This window comes from Alosa alosa, chromosome 2 (genome assembly GCF_017589495.1).
Source record: "Alosa alosa isolate M-15738 ecotype Scorff River chromosome 2, AALO_Geno_1.1, whole genome shotgun sequence".
Taxonomy (NCBI): Eukaryota; Metazoa; Chordata; class Actinopteri; order Clupeiformes; family Clupeidae; genus Alosa; species Alosa alosa.
Window position 1 is genome coordinate 16,992,297 of NC_063190.1, and position 16,303 is coordinate 17,008,599.

General features: G+C 44.0%; 1 protein-coding gene across 2 annotated transcripts in view; it reads right to left on the reverse strand.

The window, feature by feature from the left end:
- Positions 1 to 477: 477 nt before the first annotated feature.
- The window catches only part of fstl4 (follistatin-like 4), a 119,927-nt gene continuing 104,101 nt past the window's right edge, over positions 478 to 16,303 (reverse strand). For both annotated transcript variants that reach the window (XM_048237726.1, XM_048237725.1), the window contains exons 8-16: positions 13,469 to 13,589; positions 12,445 to 12,606; positions 10,727 to 10,861; positions 9,753 to 9,779; positions 8,747 to 8,865; positions 7,595 to 7,744; positions 6,810 to 6,917; positions 4,231 to 4,340; positions 478 to 4,063 (exon numbers count right to left, since the gene is read on the reverse strand). In XM_048237726.1, coding sequence (XP_048093683.1) covers positions 3,361 to 4,063; positions 4,231 to 4,340; positions 6,810 to 6,917; positions 7,595 to 7,744; positions 8,747 to 8,865; positions 9,753 to 9,779; positions 10,727 to 10,861; positions 12,445 to 12,606; positions 13,469 to 13,589 — 1,635 coding nt within the window. In that variant the 3' untranslated portion in view covers positions 478 to 3,360. The remainder of the gene's footprint in view (positions 4,064 to 4,230; positions 4,341 to 6,809; positions 6,918 to 7,594; positions 7,745 to 8,746; positions 8,866 to 9,752; positions 9,780 to 10,726; positions 10,862 to 12,444; positions 12,607 to 13,468; positions 13,590 to 16,303) is intronic.

Here is a 16,303-nt window from a genome sequence, read left to right on the forward strand (position 1 = left end):
GTGGAGCCGTGTTCATCATTGTACGCAGTCATTTGTCATCCTGAAACGGCTTCTACCTTGTCTCATTACACCAGAAAAAGCTTGGCCTTCAGAGAGACCCCAGCACGGATGATGACAAATGGGTGCACAGTCAAATGTAACTGAAAAGTATGCAAAACTGTCAGAGCCATCTCTTTCTTTCTTTCTCTCTCTCAGTATGTGTTTGTGATATAATATTTCATATAATATAGTAAAGGGACTGAAGCCTCTTGTATGCACATTGTTACAGGCTAGCAGGCGGTGGACATCATGGCTCAGTCCATGACACACACACAATATGACTTAAAAAGCAAAGGAGTATTTCAAGAGCAGCTGATGGGATTTCATTTCATGGTTGGCTGGATTTAGTATCCACATTCAATTTTATCTGCTTGGTAACACTTTCTACCTGAATATTCATGTGTCACTTAGAGAGTAATTTAAGGTGCGACACAGCTGCACAATTAATGGAGTTTATTGTTATTTTTAAACAAAACATTTCCCTCATTAACCAGAACACACACAACTCATGAATAAAATCTGTACATTTATCGTTTTTATTGTGTTCTAACAAGAACAATTTATCTAAAACAGTGACTCTAATGTTTACACATGAACACATTCAGATAAGCAGCGGACCCCTTTGATCTGCCTGTCTCGGAAAACACGGAACACGGGAGATTGTTCGGAATGCAAAAGAAAAAAAAGGTCTGACCTCTGCAACTAGGACATCAGGAATGGGATGCTTCCAGAAAGCAAACCTATCACGCAAACACTAGTGGGACTCATCCCATTCTCATCACATTTCATATAAATATTTATTCCGGAATAGTCTGCGTGAGCGGCACGCTGTCTCTGTGCCTCTCTGCGCATTCCCTCTCACCTCGGCAACCTAAAAGCTACAGGGCTCAATGTCACCTCCAGCAAGCATCTCCAGGGATCAGGAAGTGAGAGGGCTCTAGGCCTTAACAGTAGTCCACATAGCACTTTTAACAGCTTGGCTTTGTCACGTTTCAACACACTGTGTAGTATGGTTCTCTGTCTAATGAGGATTAGCAGTTGAAGGACCCACTCAACCCTATGTGGGGTTTGACAGTAAGATCAATCTTTTGGGCTCCCTTACTCAACTCTATCTAAGGAGTGACTGGCTACTCACTCAGGGTTAAAACTATGGAGCATTAATAGCTGTTCTCTCAGTGCAAGGAGGCATTTTCATACTTGAACTACACTTAATCTTGTCAGAGACACACACAAAGGGGGGTGGGTTTTAACTATATCTGCTTTAAGTCTACAAATGTGGAGAGGTAAGATTACATTAAGATAAATGCTGTCTCATTATAACATTTAACGAAAACAGGTTGCAACAGAGAGATTCCCGCCTGTAGTGCTGCCTAAAATGATTACAGTAATCTAACAGATTGGAGCTTATGTCTGAATTCATTATACCTCATATTTTATACCACAAATCCTTTTCATTTTGGTATAATAGCTATAAAATGAGAAAGAAATGTCTTTAATTTACTTAAACATAATTATACGTATTGTATGGCATTATTTAGTATGCAGAGGTCAACAGAAGGTCAAGCTTATATTGCAGAGTATCTCTGTGATATTCAAACACTGTGAGCCTGCCAGATTAGAGAGAAAGAGCTCAGCCATTTTAAATGCTTGACTTCGTGCAACAGCACTCAATGTCTTTCATACAGGGGCTGGGCCATAGATGTCTGTGGTTGCATGACATGTTGCCGAATCTGTGGTCTCTAAGGATGGGCTTAGTCACATAGGCAGGAGGTGTGTTTGAGTCATCAACACATTATGTAAATTGTTATTATTGAAAATGTCCTTTTACTTTGACATGACAAATCAAACACACCATAAGGCTTTCTGTGTGCATCTACACCAGCTCCCAACATGATGAACCTTCAATACACCCCATACAGAAACACTGTGTTTTATGTGATGCTGCAGGCCTTCCATACATTTCCCTTCACATGAATAGGGGCTGTGCAGTTGTTCTTTTTAATGGATGTGTTGTGGAAACAAGAAGGTTGTGAAAGGGGAAATGAGTAACACAAGCACTTTATTCATTCATTCACTCACTCACTCACTCACTCAATCACATCCATTTATTCATTCATACTACAGAGAGTACAGTATGTATTCTGTGTTAGGTGCCCCATTCCTGGCTCAAATTGGCGACCTAGACAATCGGCGCATTGCTAAGGAGGCTTACACCCTTACACCCTTGGCAGCGAGCTCTGCTGTCTAATGCCACAGGAGGGTTTTACACCACCATGTGTCCCTTTAAGTAGCTTGGCTCCGATACATACACACGCACAAACTAAACTACTTCAGACAAAGTGGATTCGGAATTACACACTCTGTCTCAATCCGACAAAATACCTTTGATCACTTTAGAGGATTACTTAGGTCATACAAGTTTTGTGTGAAGTACAATCTCCTCAAAAACGTGATCACAGAGGAAGGAAAAAAAAGAAAACGTTTACATGTTTACATCTGCATTTGGTGCTCCTATAACTTACTAATGACGGTGGGTGAGAGTCGTCTTTGGAATGTCAATGTAACTAAGAGAGCACGACACTGGAGACAGGAGATACGCAGAGGAACCGGTCGCTACCATGAACGTGTGCAAAAGGCAGACAACTGAAGGCCATGACTTTAAAAGAACAGACTGCAGACTCGTGTGGCTGACGGACAGGTTTTCTTACACAGTATAGTGACTTAGTTGCCGTACGGGGTGAGGGACAGACATCTGGAAACCAAACAGCTTTAAGACAAAAAAGTGAGCATTGTGCATAGTTAATTTTTCAAAAAATGTCATCGACGACGGTAGCTACCCTCTCCTTCTCTCCCTCTCTCTCTTGCAACGAACGGTTTTCTGCTGTGTCACGAGGAAGTGCAATAATGTACTTTATTTCTTGTTATTGGAGTGCGCATGGATCACTGTTGCACTGAAGAACACAGGCTCACCCTCTCCCAGTAGAAAGATCATTACAGGATTTCTTAATGCTTACTTTTTTTTGTTTCGATTAGTCTAAATTTTTTTATGTTTGTGTACTTTTACAACAGTAACCCAGACACACACAAACACACACATGCACACACCCTCTCTCTCCCTCTCTCTCACACACACACACACACACACATACATGTACACACACACACACACATGTACACACACACACACACACACACACACACACACGCGCACACATACACAGGTGGTCTTTCGTTGCGCTCAGTCCTGGGGGGGTTGAGTCCTCTTAGATCTCGTAACAGTTTTCAGTAGTTCAGCCTGACCGCTGGTGCTCGTGGCCGCACTCATACCTCTCCCACCCACACGAGTGTGTTACCCCGCTTGACGTCTGACACCTCGCAGTGCAAGCTGCTCGTCTTGCCGTTCAGCACGAACAGCGACTCGGCCGACGGCGTGACCAGGTACTGTCCGAACAGGCCACTGGAGGCCACCGCACGGTTGGCCCGGCTCCAGGGCCAGCTGTGGGGGGGTAGCGGATCCTTGAGCCCCCCCAGCACCACGCTCCCGCCGGCGGACAGGTTGGAGAACAGCAGGTTCGGGCCGGACGCTGATGTGGCCACCGCCGCGTACTGGTTGGACTCGGCGAAGGACGGCTGGAACACCAGGTCGGAGACGTGCAGCGAGGCGTCCAGCTCGTGGCTCAGCCGCAGCTCGCCGCGGAACGACACCATCTGGACTCGGATCTTGCTGCTGTGATCGTCCGGGGTGACCACGTAGCGGCCGTCGGGGGAGACGTAGGGCTTGCCGACCACGTCCAGGTTGCGGCCGATGACTGTGTCCGTTACGCTGTCAATGAGTAGCTGGGGCATGGCTCCGCTGCGGTTTCGGCCCTGGCACTGGACGAAGTAGTAGCCGCTCAGGTGGGTGTAGGCCATGCTGATGGGCACGCAGCTGTAGTTCTTCAGGCTGATGCTCTTTACGCGATGGAAGGTCTCCAGGTCAATCTTATGCACGGCGGGTTCAGATTTTAAGAAGACAAAGCCAAACCTGGAATGATAAAGGTCAAGAGGAGAGGTTAATTGCTTTTTCCTGTCATTAAAGTACATTAAGATTTTCATTATGGCCGTAATTTGCTCATTTCCACTCCGAGGCTGGATTACAGCCGACGGGTGGGTGAGAGGTCATTATTGTCGGAGGTGAGCGACACCTCGTACCTGACGTGCGTGATGATGAGGTTGGTGGGCGGTAAGAAGAAGTCGTCCACCCTCTGGAATGGCGTTCGGACAACACGGTGCACTTCGCCCACACTCGCTTGGGAAATAACCTACATGAACGCCCAGAAAAAAATGAAATAAAAATAGCATTAGCAGTGAGTCCTAAAGTCAACAGTAGAACGGCAAAGTCAAAGTGATCTCGACACCAACCGGTGCTGAAATTCACAGGTGACCCCCCCAATGTGAGATAAGTAAACATATATTTACATATTACCTACATATTACCTTCAGATATGGTCAGATTTATGGTCACGCGCAATGACTACACCTCAGCCTTTGCGAGAGGCTAATACGCTGCGGTGTCCATGAAAGGTGGACGCTATCAGCGAAATGACGTCGGCTCACGCGCCTCCGTCTGCCTCACACACACACACACACACACACGACAGACACTTAATCACACACTTGACATTGTTTAGGCAGTGCCAAGGACTGCTGTGCTGTTTACGCGGCCACTGCCAGGCTCATTCATCAGACAACCTCGCAAAATAGGGGAGAGGTCCGCCGCGTTTTGCTCTCATTAACGCCACACAGTACGGGGAGACAGAGAGATCAGGCGCTCTTAGGTTCAAAAGTAAAAATAAAAACGGTCCAAAACACGGGCCATTGGGGAATGGCATTTATGTTTGCATTTAAATGCTTCTAGATGTGAAATCCTGAAAGGCCTCATGGTGCCTCGTGGTGCCTGAGGAGACGGTTCTCTTTTGATGGATCTTTTCGCAGCGCCGCCTCCTTCATGGTTCTACCCCAAGAGCTCTTCTTAAATGCTCAAGGGCAGCCCTACTGTAGCTGCACTGCAGCTACATGCTGCAAGAAACCCAAACACTTCTATTACCATCTGAGCGAGTCATGTGGGTCCCAGGAGTGGAGCCCCACACACTTATAATCTGTCAAGTTAAGCTTTTTTTTTTGTGTGTTTTTAAGCTTCGGCTCACATCGGCTCTGACGGCGGGCTTGTTTCAGAGCAGACGATGGCAGCTCGCAGCCACATAACGGTGGTATCAATAACACGATTTGTAAGAGGCCAAGTGTTGTGGTGAAGTGTGAGCTCTTGAACCCGCCAGTGCCGCCTGCCCTGCACTGTTTCCCGATGAATTAGTCATAGAGCGGGGGGCGCCAGTCGTTGCACGGTAAACAGATTGCGGCTTTCGCAACTCGCCCGGCCGCCTTTCAGAGCCGTCATTTCGTCTCCCGGGGTCTCATCTCTTGAAATAACAAACGGATGTTGTTTGGTGTGCCGGCCGATAAGGAGAGTAAACTTTCCCCACTCATCCTCCTTATCCAAACAGTAAAGGGCCACTCACTAGCCAGAAGCTGCAGCAGTAGGCGAGGCAGGAAGGCTTTAGCCCCCAAGTTCAATTCCCCCTCCTCTTTTCATTTGTTTAATCTAATGAATTGACAATCACATTCCAAACGTTTAAACATCGAGCTATTAAAATGAAGAGGTATTTGATATGGCTGCTCCTCACGCCGCCCACTTGCCTGTGGCGAGGCTGAATCTCCGAAGCACAGGTCAATTACTGCCTTTTCCAAATGATAATGGCATTATCAAGCCATTTATTTGTGGTGTGATCCATACGCCCTCTGGTCTAATATGTGGTTTCCCTAAAATTGCTTTCTAGCATTTTTGAGCGATTCATGCCCCAGCAGTAATTATTCATTACTGTCGAGTATTTGCCGGAAATGAGATGTGCGAGGAAGCCGCTGAATGGGACTGTCTTAATGTGCCAAAGGTACACTGGAGGATTTTTATTACCACCGTTTCAGGAGAGGAATTAAAAGCGAGTGGTATAATCACTTCTCTTCTTTGACGACGATGGCGGCGTCCGCGGCAGCGGCAGTGCTGGTGGTGGCCGCTCCTTTTCTCTCTCGCCGACGCGGAGCGGAGCGTCACACTTGAGCAGTCTGGAGCGAACACATTAGGATGACACCGGGAACAGATACCTGACAGTGGCTGCAATACATTCCCCTGCTAATAAGACGGGACTCCGCCGCAGTGAGCTCACAGGCTGCACACCTCTCACGCCGGCCCTAATGGGATTCTCTCTCTCTTTCTCTCTCTCTCTCTCTCTCTCTCTCCTCTGAAAGGAGAGTGGATAATAAATGTTGTGCCTGTCGCTCTCTCCCGCGACAATTCAGCCATTACGCCAAGTGTGGATAGGCCTCCACTCTCCTGTGCCTTTTTCCGTGTGTGTGTGGGGGTATGGGAGTTGGAGGGGTTTCAAGCTGTGTTCCCCATGTTTACCCAGCAGTCAGACTCGGGAGCAGTAGTCCCTGGACAGAGTAAAACCCATCCTACCCAGTTATTTCCTCACGCATCTGGAGGAATCTCCATCCTACGGGCTTCAGTCACATCAACTGAAGCCTATTTTGAAAACAGATTTTTCACACACACACACACACACACACACACACACACACACACACACACACACACACGACTGCATAATACTGACTCACACATATACACTCACTCATACACACACACACAAACACACACACACACAGTCATCATGTACCTGCAATGTGGGATGGGACTTCTGTAGGTCGCCCCAACTCAGTACCCAGACTTGATCGTGGGACTTGTCATAGAACAGCTTGACAGGCACTGGGTCTGTCTCCACTGCCTAAGAGACGATGGAGAAGGACAAGGACACATACATAAATACAGAGAGAGAGAGAGAGAAAGAGAGAGAGAGTGTCAAACTGAAGTTTGTACCCATGGCACAGTCATAGTCGATGGCCAACACATTACACAGTAATTGTTGTCTTGCAGCTGTGTGGACAGGGCAGACACTGACAGAATTCCAGTGACGTCAAGCAGAGGCGTGTATAATAATAATAACAGGAAGACAGCCATCTGTTTTACACAGATCAGCCACCGCCTCTGACAGCCTTGCCTTAATGACATGCAGTATTGTTGGCCTTTGACCCTGTAACTGTCAATCAACTATTTCATAAACCATTAAATCAGGCATGTGAATGACTGCTGCGATCCAATAGCAATAAAAGTATAGTGGCACAACACAAAAAAAACACACAATAAAATTAAGAAATCATAAATCATGAATAAATATGAGAGTGAGTGTGTGCGAGAGAGAGACAGAGAGACATTTCAAATCTTTACAGTGCTTATTCTTAGGCCCTCTGACTCATTTCATTCCTCTCTCTTTTCTTTCTCACACACTATTTGCTAAAAGGCTTTTCATTTGCACATGAAAAACTCGAGTGCGGATTGACATCTCTGAGGATAAGACACTGCTCGAAGAGGAGGAGGAGGAGGAGGAGGAGGATTAGTCCGCACCTGGACGACTTTCTGGGCTTGCGTGTCGATAATCAGCAGACGGTTCTGGAGAGGCTGCGTGACGTAGATGTACTTGTCGCGGACGTTGAGGGCGGATGCCCAGACGCAGTGCTGGGGGGTGATGCCCTCATTTTTGGGGCACATTTCTTCCTGTCAGATGGAATCATCAAAGGATCATTAATAGTCTTGTGGCATGTCAGCAATGACACACAGAGAACCATACCATGAAGGATAACCTTTAGATAAAACCTTGCAAATCATATGGACTTGCAGGTATCAGAAAAAAATATTGTGTGGGGCAAATTAAGTATTAAGATTGGGAACAGATTGGGAACAGATATGATTGTGGTATTTAGAGCCTTTGCTTATAATTATTTAAATAGATAAAAATAATTCTGTAGGTTACTTCTTTGATTAATCAATTAGATTTAATTTGGTCTAAATGAATGTCTGAAAATGTGTGTGTATCTCAAAGCCCAAGATGATGTGCTCAAACTGTCATAGAGGAGTAAAGAAACCAGAAAATGTCAAAATAGTTTAGTATTCATTTCTAAAGGAGCTCATTTCAGTTCTATCTAGGAGTTTATTTTAAGAGGACAATGTATCTCAGGGCAGATTACACCTTGGAGACAAAGCTTGGCCACCATGTGGGTCAGGGAGATTGCAGCTTACAGCATCAACACACTAACACATGGCTTATCGAGTTTCTATTGATCTCTAAATTCACTTACACAAGCTTGTGAGACATAGTACCTCCAAGGTAGAATCCCAAAGGGGGCATCCCCCTCAGTGTTTTACACAATCCACCAGGGCAAACTATTGCACCAGGTCTCTTAACACTTCACACTATCTCTCAGGTATACTACTGCATATGAAGGCAAAGCTCATTGTTCAAGATTATATATGCGTGAGCTAAACTGAATTTAATCAAGCGTAATTACACTGAATTGAATTGTGTCTAATGAAAATTAATGGATTTGAATAGATTCAATTCTGGGCTAATGCACATGTCTTTGAGAAAAGACCCACATAGTGAACAACATATCCCTACAATATTTCACATCTCCCCATTTACTGTATATCTAAGGTGTTAATTAAGTTTTCAGCAGTACCATACCAGTGAATACTAACACGGATGTCCGATCGACTTACATAACTGGCTACAATCCTCTCGGAGCGTTTTATGCGCCTGCGTATCTCGCACTCGCCAGGCTGCAGTATGGTCACCCCTTCATCGGAGAACACGTAGAACATGTTCCCGACACTCAGCCCTGTCATAGAGAACCGATGTAGACAGGTGGAGAGAAAAAAAAAGCATGACCTCTTTAAGCAAACTCAAAGGCAGAGCACTCAAAATCAAAACACCCCAACATGAACGTCCGCGTCAAATAGACTGTCTGAGACGGGGCTGAAGCAAAACCAGAACACATGCTCGTCTATCACCTCTCTGAGAATCCCCGCTAATTAAAACACATGCCACACTTCATCACGACAAGGGGGCAGTGGAGTTGCCACGCTGTCAGAAAGCACAAACAGGTAGCCAATCAGGCGCTCTTGTAATATATTTGCCGCTATACATGGGCGTCTTGGCGCCAGCGGTGTGCTTAGTGAAGTATTAAAACACATCCCGCACACACAGATGTCTTAAATGTGTTCAGCTGTCAGAAACTCGAACTAGCGGACGTCAGTTTCGGCTCTCCTGATGCGTGCGAGAAAAGAATAGCGGACAAAAACAAAACAAAAAGTTTGGGAGAATGGAAATGACACTCAGAGCTCCATAAAACTTTGTTTGATCAGCACTTGAGTTCTGTGTAATTACCCACTAAGGTGTAAGATATTTTTTTTATTACTTACACCAAGGATCCCCAGGCTTGTTTTTGTAAAGGGTGTGATAAAACTGTGCCTTTTTTTGTCAAATTTTCCAGCTGAAAGGATTTCATTTACTTCATCTTTTCAAGCAATTGCTCTTGAAATCCAACAGATACAGCAATATTAAAAAGGCAATCCCCGCAAGTGAAGGTGGGCACAAGGAAAAGAGATTCATTGGAGAGAGAGTGTGAGAGTGCCTAAATTACAGCAATACCATGAGAATAATCCACAGACATAAAACCAAAGCAGTCATTTATTATGCCAATGACACTGGGACATTTATCCATACCTTCCTCCCGCCAGAGTATATTTGCAACTGCAGCAATGTCAGCATACCAAAAAAGAACACAAGAAAGAAATACAGCATTTTTTAGAGAACAAAGAAGAAAATTATGTTTACATGCATGCTTTATTAAGATCTGACATGAGGCATTAGAGTTCAGCTCAAATTGAAAGTCTGACTGATTTCCAGCTAAAATCAGGTCAAAAGTGTCTGTTCGGCTTTATACAAATATCTTACAGCTGTGTTCCATCATTGGAATGTTGAGGTAAGAAACACATAAATAATCAGATTCATGATAGAATACTCTGGAGAGCTCTACCCACTATTTGTAATGGCCATATTAAAAATGTTGAAGGCTCCTATCTGTATCCAAATGACATGATAAAACATCTAAAATGTTTCACAAAAAGGATAGCATATTCCTAAATCTCACATGATATAGTCTGTCTTCACAAACCTCTTGCTGTGCAATCATTCCTTGCAGCTTGACTGAGCATATCTAAATGGTCAATAAGGTAACATAGATGTTGCCAAGAACAGGTAAAGGATTGGTTCCAGAGAAACTGGGCTTGATCCAAGCCTTCCCTCATCAGTGACTAGATTAAACAGACCATAAATGTAGCCTGAAGGTGACCAACTCTCAGAGGCCTTTAACGGCTACTGTAAAATTCTCTGAAATACTGAAGGTTAAAGAGTTAAAGGTAGAGTCTGCATTTCTGTCAATAGCTTGTTGATATTTGTGCTCAGACAATTAAATGTCTCCCTTCACTTCTGTGCCGAAATTGTTTATGGCTCGGTCGAAATGGCTATGCTTGCTTGCCATTTACACAGCCAAGAAAGTGTACAAATATCAGAACTTACACTAGTGGACTTTGAGAAAAAAATAGCTGAATTTGACAAAAAGGGTGTTGGATTACATTTGCAGACTGCACCTTTAACATATATTATATATTGAGAGGGATGTAGAGCCTTCCACCTACGTGTCTTTCGAGCAGAATCCTCCACAAATAGTGAGGAGATGTCCTCGTCCACACCCACTTCATTCTTCGCTATGCAGGTGTAGGCCCCCGTGTCCTCGTAACGCACACTGCCGATGTGAAGCTCGCTGCCATTCGCTGGAGCAGGGGATAAAGGAAAGGGAGAAGAAACAATAGTGGAACAGTCCCTTCCAAATGAATTAGGCAACTCTTCAATCCAGATGACTACAATGCTGAAGTTGCTCTACACCCTGAGAAGTTGGCGAGGTAGTTTTTCGCCAAAAGTTTCTTGTGTACATCACAACCCCCCCAGGCTGTCTTCATGCATGACACTTCCATGAATGTGCTGTGCTCGGGAGAGACGGTATGTATCAGATTGAGTCTGATATGGATGGGGGTTGGGGAATGGGGGATGCTGAGATAGGATATAATCAAAGCCCTGGTGCACCCTGCACCCTTTTGTGATGTGTGGCGTGCTCTCAGATCTACTCTCCCAGTTCTGTGTTGCCTTGATCACAACACACACCGCAATCTTCACAACGCATCCACTCACTGAAGGACACACCGCACACCGACTGCACTTTCACACGTGGTGTCAAAGATCACGTGCAGGTCCCCCCTCTCCTTCTATCTCTGCTCCCTCTCTCTCTCTCTCCATCTCTTGTGCATCACCTTGCTCCTCTCATCCTGATCTCACCCTATCAGTCTGTTGCCTTTGATCCCTCCTCTTGATCTCCATCTACACGATCTAGCCCCAGAATGCTGACTGGGAGCTGATGGATGGCTTCCAACTTCCTGGATAGGATAGACATGACTGACTGAGCCTTGGCTCGCACACTATTCAAACCCTAGTTCCCTGGTTTATTATCTGTGTTGATAGAGATGGATAATTTGTGAAAAAAATATTGATATTTTATTTTTTATAAAAAATAAATAAATAAATGTAATTAGTGACTGATTGCAAATGACCAGAATTCATCAAAAATAAAAATGAATACACAGGATTACTATAAAAAGGGTAAATATCCGATTACTGAGTGTTTGATTGATTGCCTGATTGAGTGTTGCACAAAACTGCCTCTTGGCTACCTTAGAGTTTAAGTCTTAGCAGTGCATTGTAATCACTGATTTATTTGTGCATACAATACATGTACATGATTTATAGGTGCATTTTCCACTGTTGTGCACATGTTGAGAGAGAAAATAATAGTTCAAACCTGCATATCCAAGTGTACCTGGAGGAAACCTAACATTCATAACATAAGCTTTCTGTAAATATTAGCGAAAATATGCTGCCAAATTGTCCTCTAATCAGAGCTATAGCGTGAAGAAGCTCCTGAAAAGTAAAATTCCCTGACAAATGTTTGTGTGAGTGCTCACAAGTCAATTTTACCTCACTGTCTGTCTATGCATCCCCATCACACTGTTGCCATCCCATCAGTATGTTCCCATATCCAATGTGAGTGCAATCAGTTGGTAAAATGAAGGTGAACAAAAAAAAAGAATGGCGGCCATTATTTGTGTTTCTTTTACGTGAGGGTGGTCACACAATGCTTTAAACATACTGTATACCTCTGTGCCTGGACACATAATGGCCCAATCTGACAGTCTGAAATGTTCCCCTGAATGAATCACTCCCCCTCTGGCTGGTCACATCTTCAGGCAATCAGGAGGGAAAGCTGCTTCGGAAATGGAGGGGAGGGGAGAGTAGTCCGACTTACCGACAAGCGAGAGCTGCTTGGTGGCCCGCGGCTGAAGGTCCACGCCGTTCTTCAGCCAGGTGATCTTGGGGTTGGGGATGCCCTCTGCGTGGCAGTACAGGCTGGCGGCCACGCCGGGCTCTTGGGCCTGAGTCTCGGGGTACACCAGAATCACCGGGGGCACTAGAACAGAGTAACAGGGGAGGTTGGGAGGCAAACAGTAAGAATGTACAGCTTAGAATTCTGTCTGAAAACAACAATAAATAAATAAACACAGGTTAAAAAAATGTCAACTTTTCACGAGAATGTAGTAGCCTGACAAATATCCTTTTGTTTACTCATTTTCCAGGTGTGTCAGTCTGTGCGAAACAAACGTGGCCAGCTGGTAATTGTGTGGGAAGATAACCTGCTGCCTGGCGACAGTATGGCTCACACTCGCCGCGGTGCAAGCTGCTCCCCACTGCAGCTGTATCGGTTTTCAATTAGCCACAATCCCCCGTGAAAAAGCATAACAATCATGTATATTGTTCCAGTTAATTGAAAATGTTTTCCTGCTATTTTTCCACTGCCTATCTGACAGCAATGAAACAAAGCTCTGAAATTGGATTATTATCTTTGATTCAGTGCAGCACTGGTGGTTCTCACGAGGTGCTTATTGAAGACCAAGCATTGGTAATCACACCGTTCAGTAAAAAGGAAAAAATAAAAAGAAGTCTTATGCAAATGGCTTTCTGAAGCTGTGCACTTTGAAAACTGTAGACAACATGTCCCCTATTTTGCTGCCACTGGTTATTTGATGTTGCTGTAATGGCTCCTCTGCTGTTGGATTGAAATAAACAACTCATACATGGCTGAATACAAATGTATTGTTGATTCCCTCAGCTATATGCACCTTTGATATTTTGCAAACCATGCCGTTCTCAAAACAGGCACCCAGTGACTTTTTCATGTAACCCACAGAGACAGGTGACAGACCTATTTTTTGTCTCCAGACAACAATGCTACCAGGTGAATAGGAAACGTTTAAACATGCGGCTGTACTAACCATTCACCTGCAGGACATGGGTCTGACTCAGCTCCTCGTAGCCGTATGCGTGGCAGCTGTAGTTGCCCATGTGAATGGTTGTCACCTTGGTGATGTACAGGGAGCCGTCATCACCAAAGTCCTAATTTAAGGAAAAAGGAGAAGAGAACGTGAGGAAGAGTGAGAGAGCGAAAGAGAGAGAGAGAGAGGGCAGGAAAGAGAGAGGGAGAGAGAGAGGGACAAAGGAGGAGAGAGGGAGAGAGAAAGACAGAGAAGAGAGGGAGAGAGAGAGAAAGAGAGAGAGAGGGACAGGGGGAGTGCTGAAGAGAGAACCACAGGGGGAGTCACAGGGAGCAGAGCCCCAGTGTGTGCATCCCAAACCCTGATAAATAGGAGGGGTTAAAAATATAACCAACATTAGGGTGATGAACGAGGCCGGTCGTTGTTTTTCAGGATGCGCAGCTCACCCGGGGGTTGTGGCGCTGGATTAGAGGGATTAAGACACTAAATAGTGTTGTCCCTCAGGGACAGGAGACGAGAGGAGCGAAAAAGAGAAGAGAAGAGAAGAGAAGAAAGGAGAGGAGAGGAGAAGAAAGGAGGGGAGAGCAGAGGAGAAGAAAGGAGAGGAGAAGAAAGGAGGGGAGAGGAGAGAAAAGGAGGGGAGAGGAGAGGAGAGGAGAGGAGAAGAGAAGAAAGGAGGGGAGAGGAGAGAAGAGGAGGGGAGAAGAGAGGAGAGGAGAGAAGGAGGGGAGGGGAGAGGAGTTGCTGAAGATGAGTGTGTCTGCAGAGCTGCATTCACTAATGTCAAATGGATAGCAGGGCTTGATGTGCTCACTGGCCTTTTGGAAAATCTATACTAGACCTATGGTGATGACTTAATTTTCATCAAGTGACAAGATCAAGTTCTGTGAGAGCGGACCAGCAGGTTGGGCTTGTATGACAACAACAACAACAACAACATCAATAAACTGTGATACAACAACCTGATGCTAAACAAAATACAGATAAAAGTACAGGGCAATTCCATGGAAAATTATGTTTTTTGTAACATCCATAACGCCAATAAAATGTGATGTCATGGTATGATGAGCATTTGCTATTTTTGGCTGAAGAATGTACATGAGAAAAAAATGAATGTTATCATTCACATCATACAAATGCCAAGGGATTTCACTGGCGTTATGGATGTGACAAAAAGTCAATTTTCTGTGGAATTGCCCTACAGCTATTTTATTATTATTATACCTTTATTTTATATGTATTTATGTTTGTAAATATAGTAACACTTTATATTAAGACATGCATATTCACCATTAATTAGCTGTTTACTAACATGTATATTAGTAGCATACTAGCCATTTGTTAGTCATTATAAGTCACTAATTAATACCTTATTCTGCAAGAACTTCACCATCACCACACAACAAGTAAACAAAAAAACCTGCTTGTTGAACTCCATGTGTTTCCTTTTGTGCTAGTGAGTTGAAATTCATTGTGATGGTTGAAACCTGGAAGACATGCTAATTAAAGGCGCCGTGGTTGTTAAAGCTGCTTAAAACGTGTTGACATGTTATCAAGGTTATAAGTGTTACAAATGGCTGTTCACAGCTTATGAATTATGTGTTCTACGCTGGGAATTGTTTGTGTGTGATGATCAAGCTTTCGATCTATTCTTTTGACCTGAAAAAACCTGCCAGAAATTCAGTGCAGCATCTGCTGTGTATCCAACTCCCGTTCTGTCTCGCCTCCCTGAAGTGCTACCCTGAGTGCAATCAGACTAAAAAAACATACACAACACAATTACTTTGGGGAGAATTGCTATTCAATATGTAAAATGCCCCAATTTAGCCGTAGACAAATAGGGCTGCATGAAGCAGAGGCTCGCGGCTGTACATAAGGTTAAAATAGAACATGGTTCTATTATGCCTCCAAGGACTGAAATTCTACCACTCATATCTATGTACTCATTGATTTTTAAAACAAGACCATTTTCATCCAAAATGGGTCATTTCGGCGTGTAAGTACACCATATCAGGGACAGTAAATGGTGATTGAAGGTTGTAAACTCATTTGCACAAACTAGCATTTGCTGAATGCTCGTTGTACGAATGCTGAATGCTCGTTGTATAGGGTTGTCCCATTGTGAGTTAAGGCTATTGTTGCAAGACTTAACGGGCGTTTCATTAACATGCAATTAGAGATTTCTAATCAGTAGCTGGATAAACAAATCTACACTCTGTCAGCATTGCAGGTGAGCTAAATACAAGTGCTCCACAGTTCATTAACTTCAGCCAATTCCCAACTACGGCATGCTGGGATTTACAAATCACTCGTTCCCTCTCTCTCTCTTTCTTTTTTTGAACATGGTTTGTGTTTTTTGAAAACAGCATGAGTGCTGGCTGAACTCCTGAGACCCAAATCATTTCATTATTTCCAATTACAACAAATGATCCACAGCAGACGTGAAAACAAGGCTAGTCGTTAATTGGAAAATGAAAGTGCACGTGAGAATATGATGCAAACAGTTTGTTCATGATTGCCACCATTTGTAATTTTTTTTCTTTCCTTGGTGCACCTTTATCTCACTGTATTGATTAGTTGTTTAAAATCAATGAGACAGAACCCCAACTGAGACTCCTGTGCATTATCAAATATTCAACAGCCATCAAATAAAACAAAGTCATTTCTGAATTATTTTACTTCAAAGTGTACATGTTTAAAACTGATCCTTTCACCTTCAGAAATATCCTCAAGTCCAAAACAAACAAACAAATAAAAAACTAACAAATAAAAAACACAAACAACTTTCCAGTTAGGTGCTTTCCAAAACAACCTTTGTGTGTGAACATTCGATCA